At 26.5% G+C, this 18,602-nt stretch overlaps 1 protein-coding gene across 4 annotated transcripts in view; it reads left to right on the plus strand.

Moving 5' to 3' along the window:
* Positions 1-18,602, plus strand: part of Liprin-alpha (PTPRF interacting protein alpha) — a 681,298-nt gene that overhangs the window by 614,077 nt on the left and 48,619 nt on the right. For 2 of the 4 annotated variants that reach the window (XM_075371365.1, XM_075371367.1), the window contains 2 exons: positions 7,431-7,523; positions 18,174-18,331. In XM_075371365.1, the coding sequence (XP_075227480.1) occupies positions 7,431-7,523; positions 18,174-18,331 (251 nt within the window). The remainder of the gene's footprint in view (positions 1-7,430; positions 7,524-18,173; positions 18,332-18,602) is intronic. The other 2 variants (XM_075371368.1, XM_075371369.1) reach the window with 1 other exon arrangement.

An 18,602-nucleotide genomic window follows, 5' to 3' on the forward strand; every position in this document is an offset into this window, starting at 1 on the left:
GTACATTACCAGCAACTAATTTGAAGTGAATAAGCAGTAATGTTGTAAATAAATAAATTATTTTTATTACTCAAGTTCAGTCTTTTTTTACGTACTTCACGTAGTAAATAAAATTTTATATTATCAGTTAATAAATGTTTTTCAGAGATGAGGTGTATGCTTAAAAGATGCTGGAATTTACTGGACAAATGGAAAAATCTAAGTTACGTTATTATCATCATATGATTATTATAATAATCTTCATTAGCTGGGATGGTCAAGAATGTCTTGATTGATGTTAAAAACTGTAGCATGAGCTGCATTCAGTATTACCATTGTTAAACTGCATTTATGGTACCATTGTCCATTGATGTGGAAGGTAATCCAGGTCTGGGATCTTCATTAGTCAGTGTCCTACTTCCAATTCAACACAACATTTAGATACTGTGATCTGCTCATAGAATCTTCTCCAAATACTTATTGTAGGATTTTAAACGTCTCCATGAAAGTTTTACAAAGTTAAAGCAGGATTTGCTCTCTGATTCTTTTCCAAATACTTACTGCAAGATTGTAAATGTTTCCATGAAAGTTTTACAGTTTTTAACACTTTAAAATTTTTCATTTTCACTTTATTAAAAGTCTGATGAGATAACATGTTCACTCCAATTGTTGTAGCTCAAAAATTAAGGTGCATTAAACGGCTATATTTCTGAAAGTGGTTCACTAGAACACATCTGTGTGTAATGTTTATTGTTATTATGTTCAACAATTTTTATTCACCAATCTTTCCAACAGTTAAGTTGAAAATTTCAAAAACCATAGTGTGAACTGGATCATTGTTGCCATTGTCCAATTTAAAAGTTAAAAATTGTAATAAGCAGAACCGATTTAATTAAATTATGATTGTATAGCTCGGTTCCTTTGGAATTTATTAATCAAGTTGTTAGCAGTTGACAAATTCAGATGCTAAAGTTTATAAGGAGTAAACATATCTGTACCATTTAGCATATAAAACTGGTTACTTATCTAATTTATCATAAAAATTAATAATTTACAGATTTTGTTATTTAAAATTTGTACAAATTTGCCAACAAATTACAAACATATTTTAATTATTTTATTTTAAATATTTTGGTTTTTGTGTAAACTGATGGATGTATAACTTCTTACTTTAGAAATTAAGTTGATAGTTCTCTTTAACTATATGAATATTTATTAAATAAGAACATTAAAAACTAGTGATTCTTTTTTTATATATTTTTGTTTTGTAATAAGCAGTATAGCAGTTTGTACTCAATATGATAATTATAGAATAAAACTTGCAATCAGCTGCTGTAAGTTGCAGACAGTTGCTTGAAAGAGATAAAATAAAATTATTCAAAATTTTTAATAACACCTTCTGTATAATGCAATATGTCCAGCTCTGCAATAAGCAGTTGTCTCAGCTTTTACCTCATCATTTGAAGTAAATCTTTATCCAATGAGCCATTTATCAGGTTTGGGAAGAGGAAGTCATCACTTCCAATCATAAATCATTGACAACATCTTGAGATGTGTGTGCAGAAACATTATCATAGGAGAGGAGCACTTTTTTGGCCAGATAAGGACGTTTAGCCTTAATAGCAGCACCCTTCAGTTGATCCAGTTGTGAAGTGTAAGTAATACTCCTCAGTGATGGCCCTGACCTCTTCTACTTAGCCCTCACCACGAGAATCTCAATATACCCATGATTTTTCCTGCAAGTAATGCTGAATCCACATTTCATCTTCATCACACATTTCATCTGATTTATGAGGACTACTTTTTCAACCTCTGATGGGGCTATAAAAAAAAGACAACTTATTTTTCTACGTAATCACCAAAACGATCGAGTCATTTGTCGTATTGTGACACGTGATACCTTCTTTCGATGCCCTCTTCAAAGAAGAAGAAGATTGCAATGGCAACAAGCTTGCGTACCTAAATGATCACCAGTTGGTGATCATTTAATAGGGCATTATGAATTTGATATACGATCACATTTAAATTCAGCAGCCCACATTTTTATTATCAAAAATGAAAAGGATGTTTGTCTTCTATGTCAGTATCAAAGTTATTTTCTGTACTCATTTACCCAGACAAGCAACTAAGTGGACATGAGAAACTTTGCTGCATACTTAATCACGGTCAATGAGAACTTTCTCTGGAACGATTATATATAACCTTACAGATTAGTTGAAGCCTAACCAGGATGTTTTCATTATCATTTGAATTGGATTTCATGGCTATTATTATTTTTGGAAAATTTTTATTCACACTCAAAATAAATTATGTTTTTTTTTGGTTTTAGTATTAAATTGTAACCATAAAAAAGTATTTAAATTTTATTATTAATTCGAATTTGTACAAGGAAAAATTTCTACATAGTAGCATGATTTTCTATTTTATAATCGATCAACATTAGTTTTGAATACATTTTGTAGCATTTGATAGTACCTTTTAACCTATTATTTATAATTTACTTTTATTAGTCCCTGTCTATGTTTTCTATTAAAAAAGGGATTTTAACATTTTTGTTTTTGTTTTATTGTTACTTTTTTGAAATCTTATTTTTATAGCTATAATAGTTGAAAGCAAGAAATGTTTTGTATCTATTTTTAATTATATTTTGTAAAAGTATTCTATAGATTTATCATACCTAAACTGTATGAATTTGTCTAGTGAAGTTACCTTTATAAATTACTTTAAACTGTAAAACATTAATAAACCAAGATTAGAAAGGCTGTACTTATTTAGTAAAGTGAATATAAATTTATACTTATTTGTCATTAAATTTTATTTTTATAGTTTAATATTTAATGCAGATCTTTTTTAATACTTCATTTCTACATTTTTTAACAAGTTCTTTTTTACGTATTGTGTCTGTGTATGAACGCTTGATAATTAGTAAATTTTTTAAATGTGTTGTGATACATTAAAATGTGTTAAAAAGTAATCAGGTTTCTTCAATAATTAATAACTATAATTTTTTTATTCTATGTTTCCTTAAAATCAACCTACTATATATATAATGACAAATTACAAAGATAATGAAATAGCTTTGTCACTTTAAAATTATAAATTTAAGTTGGTATCAAAATTTTTCAGTCTGTTTTGATAAAAATATTTAAAAATTGATAAATAAAATAAGTAAATAAGGCTGTTAGATTGAATCAGATACAATGTGTGCCAAATTAAATTAAATTTCGATTTATTATGTTAATAATTTCATACAAAACATCACTTTTAAATCTTCCTTCATTTTAGGTGAAATTAAATGGACCAATTGAGTTCTGTGTTATATTGCATAAGCAATATATTTATGTGATAGAGATCGTTGTCTGATTAAGAGATACAAGTTTATTGATTCTAAATCATTTCAACTTTTTTCAGTTACTTGACATAGTTTGTTATATGTAGTTGAATAATTAAAACATTTTATGGCAGTTCATTTACTTTTAAATACCTACAGTAAAACAGTCTTGTAAAAAGAGTACATTATTTTCTGTTCAAAAAACAGTATAAATTAAATTAAAGCAGTACAAGAATGTGTAGGAGGTTGAACAGAAGGAAGGAAACAAGTTTTTGGGTGAAGTGTGCAACAATTAATATGACCTACAGAAGAACAAAAAATGTTTTTGTTATCTTTCTTCACCCAAAAAAAAAAACATTTTTTGTTCTTCTGTAGGTCATATTAATTGTTGCACATTTTGTTATGAAAACAAACTGAAATTTTTACGTGACTTCCACATAAATGTGTTTTTAAAATTGTTTGTTCTGAGGCTTTGTTGGTAAGATGTTTTTTATTATTCTTAATGTTTTTAATTTAATTTTATTGATTTTGTGGATATGTTTGACAAAATATAAATTTAATTAAATTGTTTTATCAATTAAAAAGAAAGCTTTTCAGCACAATGGTAAAATCCTAAATTAGAATTCAGCTGATAGTGGATAGAACTGTTTTACAAGCAAATAGATAGATTTACTAGAAAATCCTTATGGAACTATTCATCTAGTTTCAGTTGATAGTAAAATTATTTGAAAATTAATTTTAATTTTTGGAATAAATGAAAAACCGTGCATGCATATGGTTGGTTTCTTTATTTCTTATTTTATGAACAAATGAGAGGTAATGTTATCAAACTTTCTGGTTATAACACAAATATTTTGTTTCAGTGGTGTAGGATTTTATACAAATACTTTTGCTTATAGTTGTACTAGACCCTCTCCAGTGGAAAGCTTATGATATTGATTATTTATTTGAATTTAAAAATTAATATTTAGTTCTGCCCAAATTATCTAAAATACATAAATTTCATAAAATTTGTCACTCATCATATATTTTACTACTTTGCTGGTTTAAGTCCAAGCAGTCAGATTTGGCCATTTACTAAGAATTTGGCCATTCTTAATCAAGAATCTGTTAAAATTGGATATTTTTAATTTTTACTACTATCTCTTTGGGTAAAGTAACATTGCTTTAAACTGCTTCAAAATTCCATTTATGGTAGCAACTTATTATTAGGATCTCCAGTCAACCAGAAAAACGTATAATTCATTGTTTTTTAACTGAGAATATTAAATATCACCTGGGAGTTTACAGATAGAACTAGAGATTTTTTGAAACGTGTGTTACATTCACTATAATAGGAGTGTTGAAATTATGTGAGTTACGAGTCAAGTAATTACTTGACTAGTACAAGTTATATAGTGGGATAAAGTCAGAATTATTATAAAAGGATAAAGTCGAATCTAAAACTTGAGCTTAAAGTTTCAGACTAACCTACATAAGTAGACTTCATGTAACCTACATGTATCCTTCATTATGTATAATGTATATATTTCAGTAATTATTGAAACCCTCTACTTTTATCTAGGACTGGGTGCTCTGCCAAAAAGTCCAAAAAATCTATTAATTATCTAGTTGTATATAAATTTTTATGTATACGGTGCAGTGAAATTAATGGTACTTTTCAACCTAATCCCCTGATACGTTTACACATTTGTCTTTCTGTAAGCTGTAAGCTTTCTTATTCCAGTCGTAAAGAATTGTTCACCTTGGTGTCTGAGCTATTCTTATACAACATTCATTGTTGCTGAACTGGGTGCCATGAAAAGTTTCTTTGAGAGGACCAAACAAGAAAAAAATCAGGTTGTGTAAAATCAGGACTGTAAGACAGATGGATGCAGCGCCTCTCAACTTCAACTTAATATTAGAATGATTAGCTTCCCAGTTCTTTTGAGCGATATGGGTCAAGGTTAATATTAGAATGATTAGCTTCCCAGTTCTTTTGAGCGATATGGGTCAAGGTAACTAGAAGAATTATGCCTTTTGAGAGACACTGTTGATTGTACATTGTTCTTTCAAATAATCACAATAAATTGCCCATGGATAAGTTATAGTTATAATTGAACCATAAGTTATCGTGGATAATGGAATGGACAGTGCTGATATTCACACTATAAATTGTCAGTTAAAAATTTCCAATTTTATTTAATTATAATCTTACTAAACAAAAGAAGTTATAATAATGGTTTCAAAAAGAAGATAGTCAGGGGTGCTAACTTTAACATCAATTTCAGTTATTCTATTGAACAGTTCTGTTACTCCCATTTTTATATTTTTATTTCCATTTGTCTGAGTGGCTATCCAAGAATATAAACACAAATATTCTGTAATTTATATAAATATTTTTATGAGATTTATTTTTATGAGCAAGAAAAGGGGATTAAACAAAAAATTAATTACTTGTGATGTCACAAATGTTTAAAATATTAGTCTAATACTCCCTTGAAATATAGTTTTATTGTGAAATAAGACTAGGTCAGTGGTAATTTTAACAGCAGATTTTTAAAAATCTACAATGAACTGATATCCTAAAGTAGTATTAATAAAACTATTCAAATTTTCTTCTTAAATAAAATATCTCTCAGGAATACTTTTTTAAATAATTTTATTTTCAATCTTCCATTTTTATTTAATATGCTGGAAGTTTATATTTAGATTTTCATTGCCAGTACTAAAACTTAAACTCTTAGATATAACACCAAGTGTCTGAAAAAGAACTCTGCAGTTTTGAATTAAATTTACTCTATTACATTTAGAATTAGAAATATATTTATTTTTCTACATGAAATTACAGTCTTTTTTTTGCTTAATGAGTCCACACAACTTCTGCATGGAGGAGCTCCATTCTGTTCGAAAATTAGGCCCTCCATATTTTTCCATAATGATTTGCTTATGGAAAAAAAATTGCTCAAAAATTTGATTATGTATGCTACCACACCAGACATGCTTTTTCAGTCAGGTGGAAACAAACTTCTTCATCGTGTGGATTTTCTGAGCCTTGTACTCGACAAATGGCAATTTCCAACTCCATGAACATAAAATGTTGCTTTAACAGAAAATAAAACGTGGAGTAGCTGCATCTAAGTATAATGTGAATCCAAAAAATTTATATGACACGCATATAATTACTTATATGGCGATCACTCATTTTCTCTGTAAACCAGAATTCTGTAAACTCAGAATATATAAACTAATACTTAGATGTTGTATAAAAACTCTTTGTTCTTGAAATCCCAGAGTTCTGTTTCAGATACCCAGTATTTTTTTTAAAAATAGTTGCTATTAGTGAAACATGTAGAAAAATTGTTTTTAAATCATAACTTGTTTTTGAAGAGGTATTAGTACTTATTTGCAACTGCTCTGATGAAGTATAGATAATGGGAAAGTAAATTAAACAGCAGTAAAATGCTTTTCAGAATTGCAATCAAGATTGTTTCAAAAGTATGCCTTCTATATTTTTAACAGCAATACTAATAGTATTAAAATTTTGGTTGTAATACTCCATTAAGTTAGTTGTGCCGGCTGTTTGCATGTGTGTGAATGGCAGTGATATTTTGTGGGGTAACATCTTATGAGTTTTTTCTATTTCTCCTCAAATTACAGTATAAGTTTTTACTATGATATTATGGTATTTTACCATAATAAACGAATATATACCTCCTTGATGTTGTCAAGAATTTTTCTGTAGCATATTTACTAAATGTTACACAAACAATTTCTTGAACTGATTTAAAATATAACTTTTTCTTATTAGAGTGTTGAAAATTTGCCATTAATTTACTTATCTGCTCATATTCTGTGCATTTTTTACACTCTTTGGTTATTCAAAGTGTTGTAGACATATAAAATCAACATAAAATAGCCATTTGTGTAAATTAATAATAAAAGTTTTACTACCCGCTAGTTTTTGTATAATCATATGATAATTTTTTTTAATTAAGTGACTGCTGTAAAGAAATTGTGGATTGGTTTGAGATCTCTTGTTTAAGTAGTAGAATTATTAATTTTAATTTTAAAAAAAATTAATTTTATAGCATTTAAAGTACATTTACTCACTAGTATATTGTATGGGTGTCTTCAATAGGCCCCGGCATCAATGTCACCAGCACATCTGCATCAGTATGCCGCCAATTTGCTCAGTCCAGGACAGCTATCTGAATCTCTTCCGGCAAGTCAGGTTCGTTTAGTTTTGACTCTCCTCGCCTCTGTCTGTTGTAAAAAAAAAAGTTAACTAAACAGAAAGTCAGCGCTGTTATTTTATATTGTCGTTTACCATGCACTTTTATTACCCCTCCCTTTTGCAACTTGTAATTCTGTTATGCTTTGCAGTAATTTTTAAACCTTTCTTGCTTTCTCTATTTTTTTCTTAGTCATGAAGTTATTGCATTTGTTTACTTTTAATGCCAGGAGCTTAATATTTTATTTTATTTTTTTAATAAAAAATTTTTTATTCAATTCCTAGGCGACATCATTAATTATTGGAAATCGATTTTATTAGTTGCTATTCTAATTTTATTTTTTTGACAGTTGTAGCTTACCGTAAAACTAGTTATACAGTTTTTCAAGGTGTTTATTCAAAGAAAAACTTATTCAAACAGATTTATAAATATGAATTATATAGTTGAACGTTTGTTAAAGTTACAGAATTTCATGTTTTATTCACATTATAATTGAAAAAATTGTAATAAATTTCAGTCTCAAATTTTAATAAAATCTGTGTATTTTTAATTATTTTCCTTTCATTTTAAAGAATTTTATTTTTTTTTAATTGATTTTATTGATTTAATGATGATAGTAATCATTTTTTATGTCTGTATTTATATAAAAAAAAGCCAAATGTAGTTTTCTCATTGACATTTTTATCATTGTTAACAGAAAATTCTTCTGCTGCTAGATTGATAATGCAGTGGGTAGAGGTAGCTCATTTTATAACCTTTGATATTCAAGGTGGAAGGTGTATTTATTGTAATCTCTCTCCCTTTTATACCACCATATTTCAGTGTTTTAACAAAATATGTAATTTTTAGTTAAACTGTATCGTATTGTGTATATAGATTTTAGCAATAATAATGTTTCTGTCTTTTCAAAACATCTTTTTAAAAAAATTATAACGGATAAGCCGTTGGTTTTAATCTGTTGGTTTTAAATTGTAATTCTCAAGCTGGATTCAGATGAGCAAGTTTTATCAGTATTAATTTTTTTTTTATAAAAGCTGTAACTTGTGCTCATCTGAATCCTTCTCCTGATGTAGGTGTTTATTGGCTATTATTTTTCTTACTCCCATCTGAAGTATTCTGGCAAAGAAAAAAAAGCATATTTTTTGTGATCTTAATGGTACCTGTCATTAGTATGAATGTATACATTTTTGGTTACCAAAGAGTAAAAGTTTTAAAATTGTTAATTTTGCAGAAATCTTTTAAATATTTAATTTTTTGTTAGCCTGCAAAACAAGCAGAATTTTTTTTAAAAAATCCAAGCAATTTTTTAATCACAAATTTTTTTTTAATTTTTCCTCAGTTTTTTTCTAAGAAAACAAACAACATGAGTTATTTACACCAAAGAGATTACTATTGCTATTTGTGTAGATATGTAGTGAGTATGTGTTATGCTGAATGACACTGCTGCTAGTATAGGTAGCTGAAAATTAAGTATCTTTCATACCTTATGAGAACAATATAAATTAATCCTTAGAAGCATCATAAGTTACTATACCTTCCAGTCTTTGTTTTGGTTTGATGCATATAATAAAAAAAAAAAAGTTTTAAATTGTAAATTGTCATCATCTCATTTTGGGAAAGTTTTTATACAGATTATAAAAAAAAGTTTCAAATGAAAATTGTTTCTATAAGGATGAAAGAAAACAGCAGTATTAATTTTTCAATTTAGTGAAATTTTCCATCTTCTTTTTTTTGACAGGAATCTTTATTCTTTAATAATAGGTTGTGTAAATAAATCACTCATTTACATATGTTGTATAAATAAAATCAGAGCGTTTTTCATCATATAATTTTTAAAATGTTAGAAGAAAATTCAAAGGCATTTTTTGAAAGGTTAAATAGTAGTAACAGCTATATAATTTGAACAGAAGTCATACTGATTGCACAAAATGGTGTTTTGTATATAATTTTAATGAAAATCCATGTTTTAGTAATTTATTATTCTATGTTAGACTAACATTTTATTCATTTTTGATTTTAAATTCAACATTTTTTAAGTGCAATACTTAAAGAAAGAAAAAGATAGCTGCCATAATCTTTTTACTACTGGAGAGCTGAATATAACAACACTTGCTCTGCACCTACTTTCACACTATTTATTTTCAGTTTGTATAATGCAGGTTTAGTTTGTGAATTCTCTGTACTCTTGTGTTTATTTAAACAACCTTTATGACTTCAACAAAAATCATCAAATTTTTACAAGATTTTTATTAAGTTATTCAGTAAAAAAAAGGTATTAATACAAATATTCTACTATAAAAAAAAATTACAAAAATATTTTTTTTTAAACTTGTGGATTTAGTGCTACACTGAAGTACTGCAACAGCTGCAATTGGATATGAAACATCATTAACTGATCAGTGTTTAGCAGATTCCCCATTACTAAATACAGTGTTATAAAAAAAATTTTCTGTAATTATTTAATTCAAGGTTGTTGTACAAATTTAAAAAAAAAACTTTTTTCAATATCCATATCTGTGTATCATAAACAGAAAGAATCTTTTATTTACGATAAACACAGTTATTTTAAATAATTAAAAAGAGATTTTTGTGCAGAGAGCTACAATATATAAACTTGCCATTGCAAAAGGTTTGTCTTTAATAATTTTAAAAAGATTTATTCTATATTAATAAAGTAATATGCTATATAAAGCAGATTAAGAAGAAACATTTTTTTTATTGGCTTTTCCATGAAATATTACTGTTGAATGTTAATGAAAGCTCCTTTAAAAAAACAAAAATGTTGACCTTGAAATGTTCACAAGATCATCAAAAAGAATAATGTAATCTTCTTTCTATCTTGAAACAAAACAACTTTTAAAACTTTGTTCCTAAAATATACTGTGATTTATTTTTTTAATGATTAAGTTTGAAAACAAATCGGTGTTTTTTTTTAAATTACATTTTTATAGAAAGAAATTATCTTTATGTTTAGGTAGGACTGACAAAAGAAAATTTATGGGAAAAAATATTAATGGATAATGTTTTATCCATGTTTTACTGTAGTTGATGTAAATAATTTGCAAGTTTATACTCAATGAATATGTATAAAAATGGATTTGAAATGTTTTGAATGTGTAGTATGTAGTGATTAATTTTTTTTTACATTAGTCTCTTTATTTTTTGCTGCTTGTTTTTGTTTTATTTTAGTGTGGAATATTTCATTTTTTCTTTTTTACTGCTGTGTTGATTATTTAAATTGAATAAAAGGGTGAATTACTACTCTTGCAAGTAATTAAAATGTTATTAAAATTTTTACAAATTTTACTTTTTTTTATAATTTGTGAATCTCATTTTCATTAATATCAGTGAAAACTGAATTGCGTGAATAAATAATGCATTTACAACTTTTTAAAACAATGTACACATTTAGCATGTAAAATAATATTTATAAAAAATATAAACAGATACAGTGTTTTAAGCTTTTTATTATACTTTGTTGGCATTTATATGATTTTGTTATATGTAGATTTATTATATAATTATAGCCTTCTAATGTGTCGTCATATTATTTAGAAATGTAAAATTGTTCTTAAAAGTTGTTAGTATTTTTACAGTGAATATTTGGTGATTATTTTTTGCTTTTAATGTGTCATTACTTCACTACAGTTTATGTTGTATTTATATTTTTTTCCTATTGTTGTCATACACCTAAATAATCTTGTTGTGCATTGCTTTGTATTAAACTTCTGTAAAAAATTTTATAATGCAAATACCGCATTGTTGTATTTGAACGAAGTAGTTGTATAACACTATATATTTTTGTTTAATTTGCACATAATATAAAAATATATATAGATAAGCAGTATTATGTTATTTTTTATTTTGTTTTGTTTGTTTTATTAGTGGGGATTTTTTTAATTTTTGTGTGAAATACATTCAGATTAGAACCTTGACAATTTGTCTCTTCTACAATTCATTGCTTTAAATTTGTGATTAGTTTTCTGGTTACTTATTTAGTAATAAAATAAACTAACTGACAATGGATGTTTAAAGAAAATAAATATTCAGTTTAATTTGGAATTCTTATCAGTATTTACAAAATATATGCTGCCACTATTAACAGGTTAGATATAAGTGGGAATAAAGTTTTCAGCTGTGTGTGTCCTGTCGTATGCCATTTATACCGCATTATAAAATTGAAATTATAACATCAGTTCTTTTTTAACTATAATTGATTATCAAGCTGAAACAGTTAAAACTTGATTTTAATCAATTGTAAACTAAAGTTGCAATTTGTTTTATGTTCTGATATAATATAATGAACTCAATTCAATTCATACATTATACAGAAAATTAACATTTTTAAAAATACAACTAACAGCAATCACAAAAATGTACAAAGAAGTAGAAAATAATACTTTCCAGTTCTTGGAATTTTGATTTATGAAGAAGTTGGCACAAAGTGTTAGTAGATATGTTTAATTTGGCTGGCACTGATTTCAAAAAGTTGGAAGTTAAGTAATTGTAAATTTTTTCTGAAGTTCTTTATTTTTTTAAAAAGTGTTGTGTTTAAAAATTTTACTTTTAGATTTTATTTAAAAAAACGTTTTCCTGATGAATAAAAAAGTTCATAAGAAGTTGAAAGGTTATTACCAATATTGTTATAAGGCTCGTTGAAATGTAGTCATACATATAATTTCCCTACCCTCTACTCTTAGATTTTCTTGGTGTTTTTTTTTTAAATTCATTGAGTATTTTGAGTTACATTATACCTATACTATTATATAAAGATGAAGATGTTTTTTTTTGTTCTGGATAAACAAAAAATTACCCAATCTATCGCTACTAAATTTTTACCCATGTTTCATGGCATAACTGAGAAGATTTTTGGATTTGTTTCAACTTGAAAAATTTCTAATAAGAAAAAAAATATATATAATATAGTAGTGGAGATTTCCCAGTTGAAGCACAAATTTTAATGAATTATGAACTGTGAGTGCCTATCACTGTGTGAGCTGGGTATGAGCTGATTTGTTATGAACATCTAAAAACGTATTTCTAAATTTTTTGTTTCATTCTGAGTTTCAAGGGTTAAAATTGATTTTGAATTACTTTTGAAACCCTGTTATTTTTTAATTTCTCAGTAATTGAAGAATCAACCTGATTTTTGGTGAATGTATTCTTCATGTCAATAAACCAATTTATAGATTTCTAATTCGACCTTGAAAGCAGATGAAGAAGGTAAAAAAAAAAATTTTAACAAACATTGTAAATTTGGACAAACATTGTTATAGATTTGGGCTTGCAAATACCCTTCAGATAGATAGTTAAAAACCATTTTTGTTTTTTTTTAAATTCCAATTTTTTAAGGGGTGTGAAGATATATGGCACTGTGGCTGAACCACCACAGTCACCCACTGTTACTGTATGAGTGACTGGCTGCATCTGTCTCTGATAACTTGAATAATAAACATAAAATATAAAGATTGACTGCTATAGGAAATGCCATTAACCATACAGTGTGGGCAAAGGTGCCACGGTGAGCTAGTATAATTTATGTTACAGCAATTTAGTAATAAGAAATTTGGTAAAAAATATATTAATAACATCTGTGCGATATTTCATTTCAAAAAACATTTTATATTCTTCTTTAGACACCATATAAACCTCTTATGCCATAAATTATGTATAAGAAATTTCCCACAGGTGCTTTCGATTAATTATTAATGTAGTAGAATTTTTTTAGATAGCTTAAGTTAGTGTAAGGGCAATGTTTTCAATATGATAAGGTGCTAATAATCTGAAAATGGCAGGTATTGTTTCCTTTTCACTCGTGGAAATGAAAGGTATGTAGCAAAATAGAGTAAAATTGAGATATTTATGTTATTCTTGTCCACTTTTTATCTTTTAATTTTTGTCAATTAAATTACCTTTTGTACACCAGGTTCAATGAATTATCATCAGGTTCTAATGTATGTACTTTGCAGACATATTCTGTTATGTAAATTTTGATTTTGATTATCAGTTTTTTGTTTTAATATATGCTTTTCTTTTGTTTTGATTCTTTAAAACCTCTTTATTTTCTGATTTACTATACTTTTAAATTGTATTAGTATTTTAATAAAGCGCAATTATCTGATGTGTTATGTATTTGTTAGAAATATTTGTGCTTCATTTAATTTTCTTCTGTATTTATTAAATTTTAGGTCTGTAATTTTATGTTTTTAAAGCATTCAAAATTCATTCACACTAAGTTAATGCTGATTTATAATTAATTGGATGATTGTTTGATGGCTTGGAATAAAAAATCTTGATGCATTATAGATTTTACATTTTTAAATGATGTGCTATTCAAGGTTTCCATTCTTTTTTGTTTTTTTTTTAGATAAGAATGTTTTTAATTATATCTCCCTTTTCCTTCACAGTTGTTCTTCATTAAATATGAACATAGATTCCAATATTATTCCTGTATTCTATGAAGGATACTTAAAATTAGTTTTTCATCAGTGCATTTTTTATCAGTTTTTTTTTATTCATGTAATACATTCTCTAAACCCTTCTCACTTTGAGTTTTCTTTTCTAGAATATGAAAATTTCATAGGAGATTAAAACTATGAATATAAAATTGAATATTGAGATCAGAAAATTATTAGCAAGAAGTGTGGTATCTTTATAGAAAATCCAGTTATTTCTGGTCCATGTTGTTGTTTGACTGTTAACACTTTTTTAAGCTACCATCAAATATTGATGATGGTATTTTTTACCATCATTATCTATTAATATAAAAAAAAATTAAATGGATATTGCTTTTGAATCATATTATCTTCTTTGCTCAAATAGAATTTTTATATAGTGGGAAATGTTTTTTCTCAAGGTTTTTAAGGTTAATATTTGTTTCTAATATTCATTGAAAAAAATTGAATCATTTCTATATCATTATCTTATGTTCCATATAAACCTTCCAAGAATGTAGATTCTGTTCAGCACAAACTTTACTACAATCTTCCACATGTTGAAATTGTTCAATATAAATTACAATGACTTCCTTTGGTTAATCTTATTGCCACAAACATTGTAGATTTTTGTCATATAGTCTCTGATGACACAATAACACTTATTTTCTGTTGTTGTAACTTGTCTGTTTCTATAATGATTAACTGAATTGTAATAACTTAAATTAATTTTTTTTTACAGCACCTTAGAATTGATGTGGTATTTTAATTTATTATGAAAACTTTTATTACTTAAGTTCTATTAATCATTTCTTAGAATTATAGTTGTTAATATTATGCTCTGTGAATTTTGAATTTCTAAGGTCTTAGAATAATGCAATATTTCAATTATGTAATATATAAGATGTTTTTACTGAATTAATTAGTTAATGATAAAATACCATCCCATTTATTTGATCTACATTAACACTAGTTAACATGTTTTCCTGAATTAGTGATAAAATATTCAAATTTTAATCTGAACTTAAATTTCTGCCAATTTTAAAATTCAACCCACTTAAATTGATTATATTGAAGAAGAATTGTTGCAAATTCTCATATTTTCTCTTTTTAAAGGATATATCTATTATTAATTCATACAATTTATATGTACATTAAAAAAATCATTAGCTAATTAATGTATCATTTGTTAAGAAAAGTATAACAGCAGCTTACTTCCTTTTTTGTTCCTGCTTCTATATCATGTCTTTTTTGTGTCATTCTATATGAATTTTATGAATTAGTGAACTTATAGGTCTTAAATAAAAAATACTGTTCTAACTGGTTATCAGAATAAATTGATGAGTAAAAAATGCTTAAGAATCACTTAAATAAAAAATTAAAATGCTCATTTCATCCATTAAACAATGAAAAAATTAAATTATTTAACTATCAAATTAGCAAAGCTAAATATAAAGAAAAACTTTTAAAAAATACGAAAAACAAAATATTTATTTTTAACACATATAAATGTTTATGAGTATTTTGTATTGCAAGTATTTGTTTTATCATATTTTTCTTATATTTTTTATGTTTTTAAATTTATTCAGCTAATTCCTCTTTATTTACTAATTACTGTTTTTTGTTTTATTTTTCATCATTCCTGTATGGTTATCTACCCTGAGGCAGGTACCTTGTACCATATCTGTCTCCATTCTCTTCTACTTCTGGCTAAACTTTTGAGTTCGTTATAACTGCTGTTTTTAGATCATCTATTATTTTTAATCTTCTGGTCTCTCCTCTATACTTTTTATTGATCCTTCTAGCCCTGTTTTCCAATTTGTATATCCAAGCCAATTAGCATTCCTATTTTGAATTGTTTTGTCTTCGACTCAAGTTTCTATTCTTGTTCACTCTTCTCATTACTTCGTTTTCACCCAATCCATTTAATTTTTTCTAACCTCCTCCATGCCCACATTTAAAATACCTTCTGTTTCCCTGTTTAGTTGTAAAATGGTTTTTTAAGCAATTTTCTATTAATAAATTTATTTCAGGTCTTACAATGACATAACCCCATCAAATTTTCAGTTCCTTATTTTTTCTATTATATAGACTACTAATCTGATCTAAATTAGTTTTGGCTTAGGTTGATCTAGGACTGTGTGGAATGTTTGTGCAGATGCATAAAAATAAATTTGTTGTTAGAACTAAACCCTCAATTTAATTATGAAACAAATTGAAGATGATTGTACAGGCAGTCATTATATTTATTGTTCTATACTTAAGTATAATTGCATTTTAATATGAAATTTTGATGAACTATATCAAGTGGAGTCTTGTCAAGCCTGGACTATTTGGTTTTACTGAATGAGAGAGAAATTAAAAGGATTTTTTCCCCAGTTAGGAAGCTGGATACTGACTTTTCTACTATTTTGCATAACCTCAAAATTTTATGTGTTAATTACACAAAGTTAATTTATAATTAGCTTTGCCTGTTGTCTCCCTGTTAATTAATTCAATGTTATCTCTCTTACATCAAGGAAGAAACGTGAGAAACTATTTTCAGTCTAAGGAGTTGTTACTCACAAATTTAAAAAGATGAATGAGAATGCACTTAATTAAGTCGCATCAGAAATCTATCTCTTTCATTTTGATAACATTTAAAATATTACTTTGAAATTTCAAAAAAAAAATTTCCTTCCGACAGTTCACATAGAAATTCATTAAAATTTAATGACTATTTGATAATTAAAAATGCAAGAGGTCACGCCTTATATTGCTGAAATTTGTAATTTCATCAATTTTGATTTGCTCAATCAGTGTGAATGATTTGATCTACAACTTCAGCACTACATTGGCATTGATATAGGTGTGATGTAGAAGACATACCAGAATGCTGTTATTATAGAGGATTGAGTAACATTTTTATTTAATTATAGCTCTTGTACTGACTCATTTATCTGAGTCACAGTTCTATGAATAATCTCTACAATTAGTACCTCCAAATGAAGAGAATTTTACATGTTACCATGTATTGATTGTATTTATTACTACTCTTTGGTACTTTCTTTGTACTGAAAGACAGTGAAACAAACACTCACAAATTAGCAGCATGTTATTACAGTAACATAGCGCTTAATTAACTATTACTTTGAGTACATACATACAAATGTTTTTAGATCACGATAATTCTTCAGTTTCTTAATCAGGAAACTTAAACTCTTACTTGTTTTTACTTTTTTGATAAGTTATTCTGTCATTCTTTGATATTTTATTAATGTTTAGGTTGAAAATAAGGCTATTGTCTATTAATTTACAAGTTCATTAAAATAACTTAGACCTATATTATTTATGTGTATTTATGAATTTAATAAACTGTTTTACAACTTAAAAGATATTGTTTTTATAAGATTTTTCTTTTAAATGCTCAGAACTGAGTAAATATAATCTCTGAAATTCTTCTATTCAAAATTGTTCTGCTTTCATTACTTTATATAAGTGGGATTGTATTTTAAATTAGTAATATCAGATCTCACTGGTAACATTTGTTATAATTTTTTATATATATATGTTTATTTATCTCTAAATGGTCATGTTTCTTTATAATTTTCATTTTCAGCAAGCTACCTTTGGAAATTTTTTATGATGATCAAATTTGAAGCCATTTTCATTTATTATCAGAGCACAGTTTATTTTACCTATACAATTGTGAAATTTGAAATAAATAGTTTATTTTAGACCAAACTTCATGCTATATTAATTGAATACCGCTTGTAACTGTGAAAATTAGATTAAGTATGTGATTGATAAGTATGATATAATTAAATGATAAATATAAATAATAAACTCTGTGCGTGTGTGTGTGTTTCTGTTTTATTAAATAAATAAAATAAAAATATCGCCTACTGATTATTCTTTTAAAAATTCTCTCAGATTAGTGCTTTCGTGGTGCAAATCACTTCATCGAATGTATAAACAATTTTTTTTTTAATTTAAAAAAGCAGTGTGTGTGTGTGTATATATATATATATATATATAGAGAGAGAGAGAGAGAGAGAGTTAGAGAGTTGCAGTAATAATATATCTCTATATTATTAAACACAAAACTTTTTTTTATATTACTCATCTACGTACATTATTACATCAAATTAAATTATTGTTATTATTATGAGATTATTAAATATTTTATCTTTTGTCTTTTTGTTAATTTAATGGAAAGTGGTTATGTTATTTCAGCTTCAGTTGGCTCAATTACCAAGCGAATTATCAACAGAAGAACTTCAATCTGTCGCTGGTGGTGATAGTAGTGGTGCTGCCAGTCCTTTAACTGCACGATCGTTAAGGCTAGAAAGAGTTGCCCAAGCTTTGGCTCATAGTCAAGAAGAACTTCGCAGGTTAGCTTAAGCTTTTCTCAACTTTATGAAAATTTTCTAAAATTATGCAAGAAAAGTCATTTGATAATTGAGAATAAGACATCTTTTTCTTTTCTTTTTAAAAAAAAAAAAAAAAACTGGTGGAAAATTATAAGTATGGAATTTTGATTTTATTTAACTTATCACTGTGTGTTAGTTAAGATTGATTTCTCTTAACATCTTGAAATTTGAATAAGTACTACGTGTTCTGTTACTGGTCTAATAGCATGAATAAAATTGATTCCATTCCATT

Source organism: Lycorma delicatula, chromosome 7, assembly GCF_047948215.1.
Source record: "Lycorma delicatula isolate Av1 chromosome 7, ASM4794821v1, whole genome shotgun sequence".
Taxonomy (NCBI): Eukaryota; Metazoa; Arthropoda; class Insecta; order Hemiptera; family Fulgoridae; genus Lycorma; species Lycorma delicatula.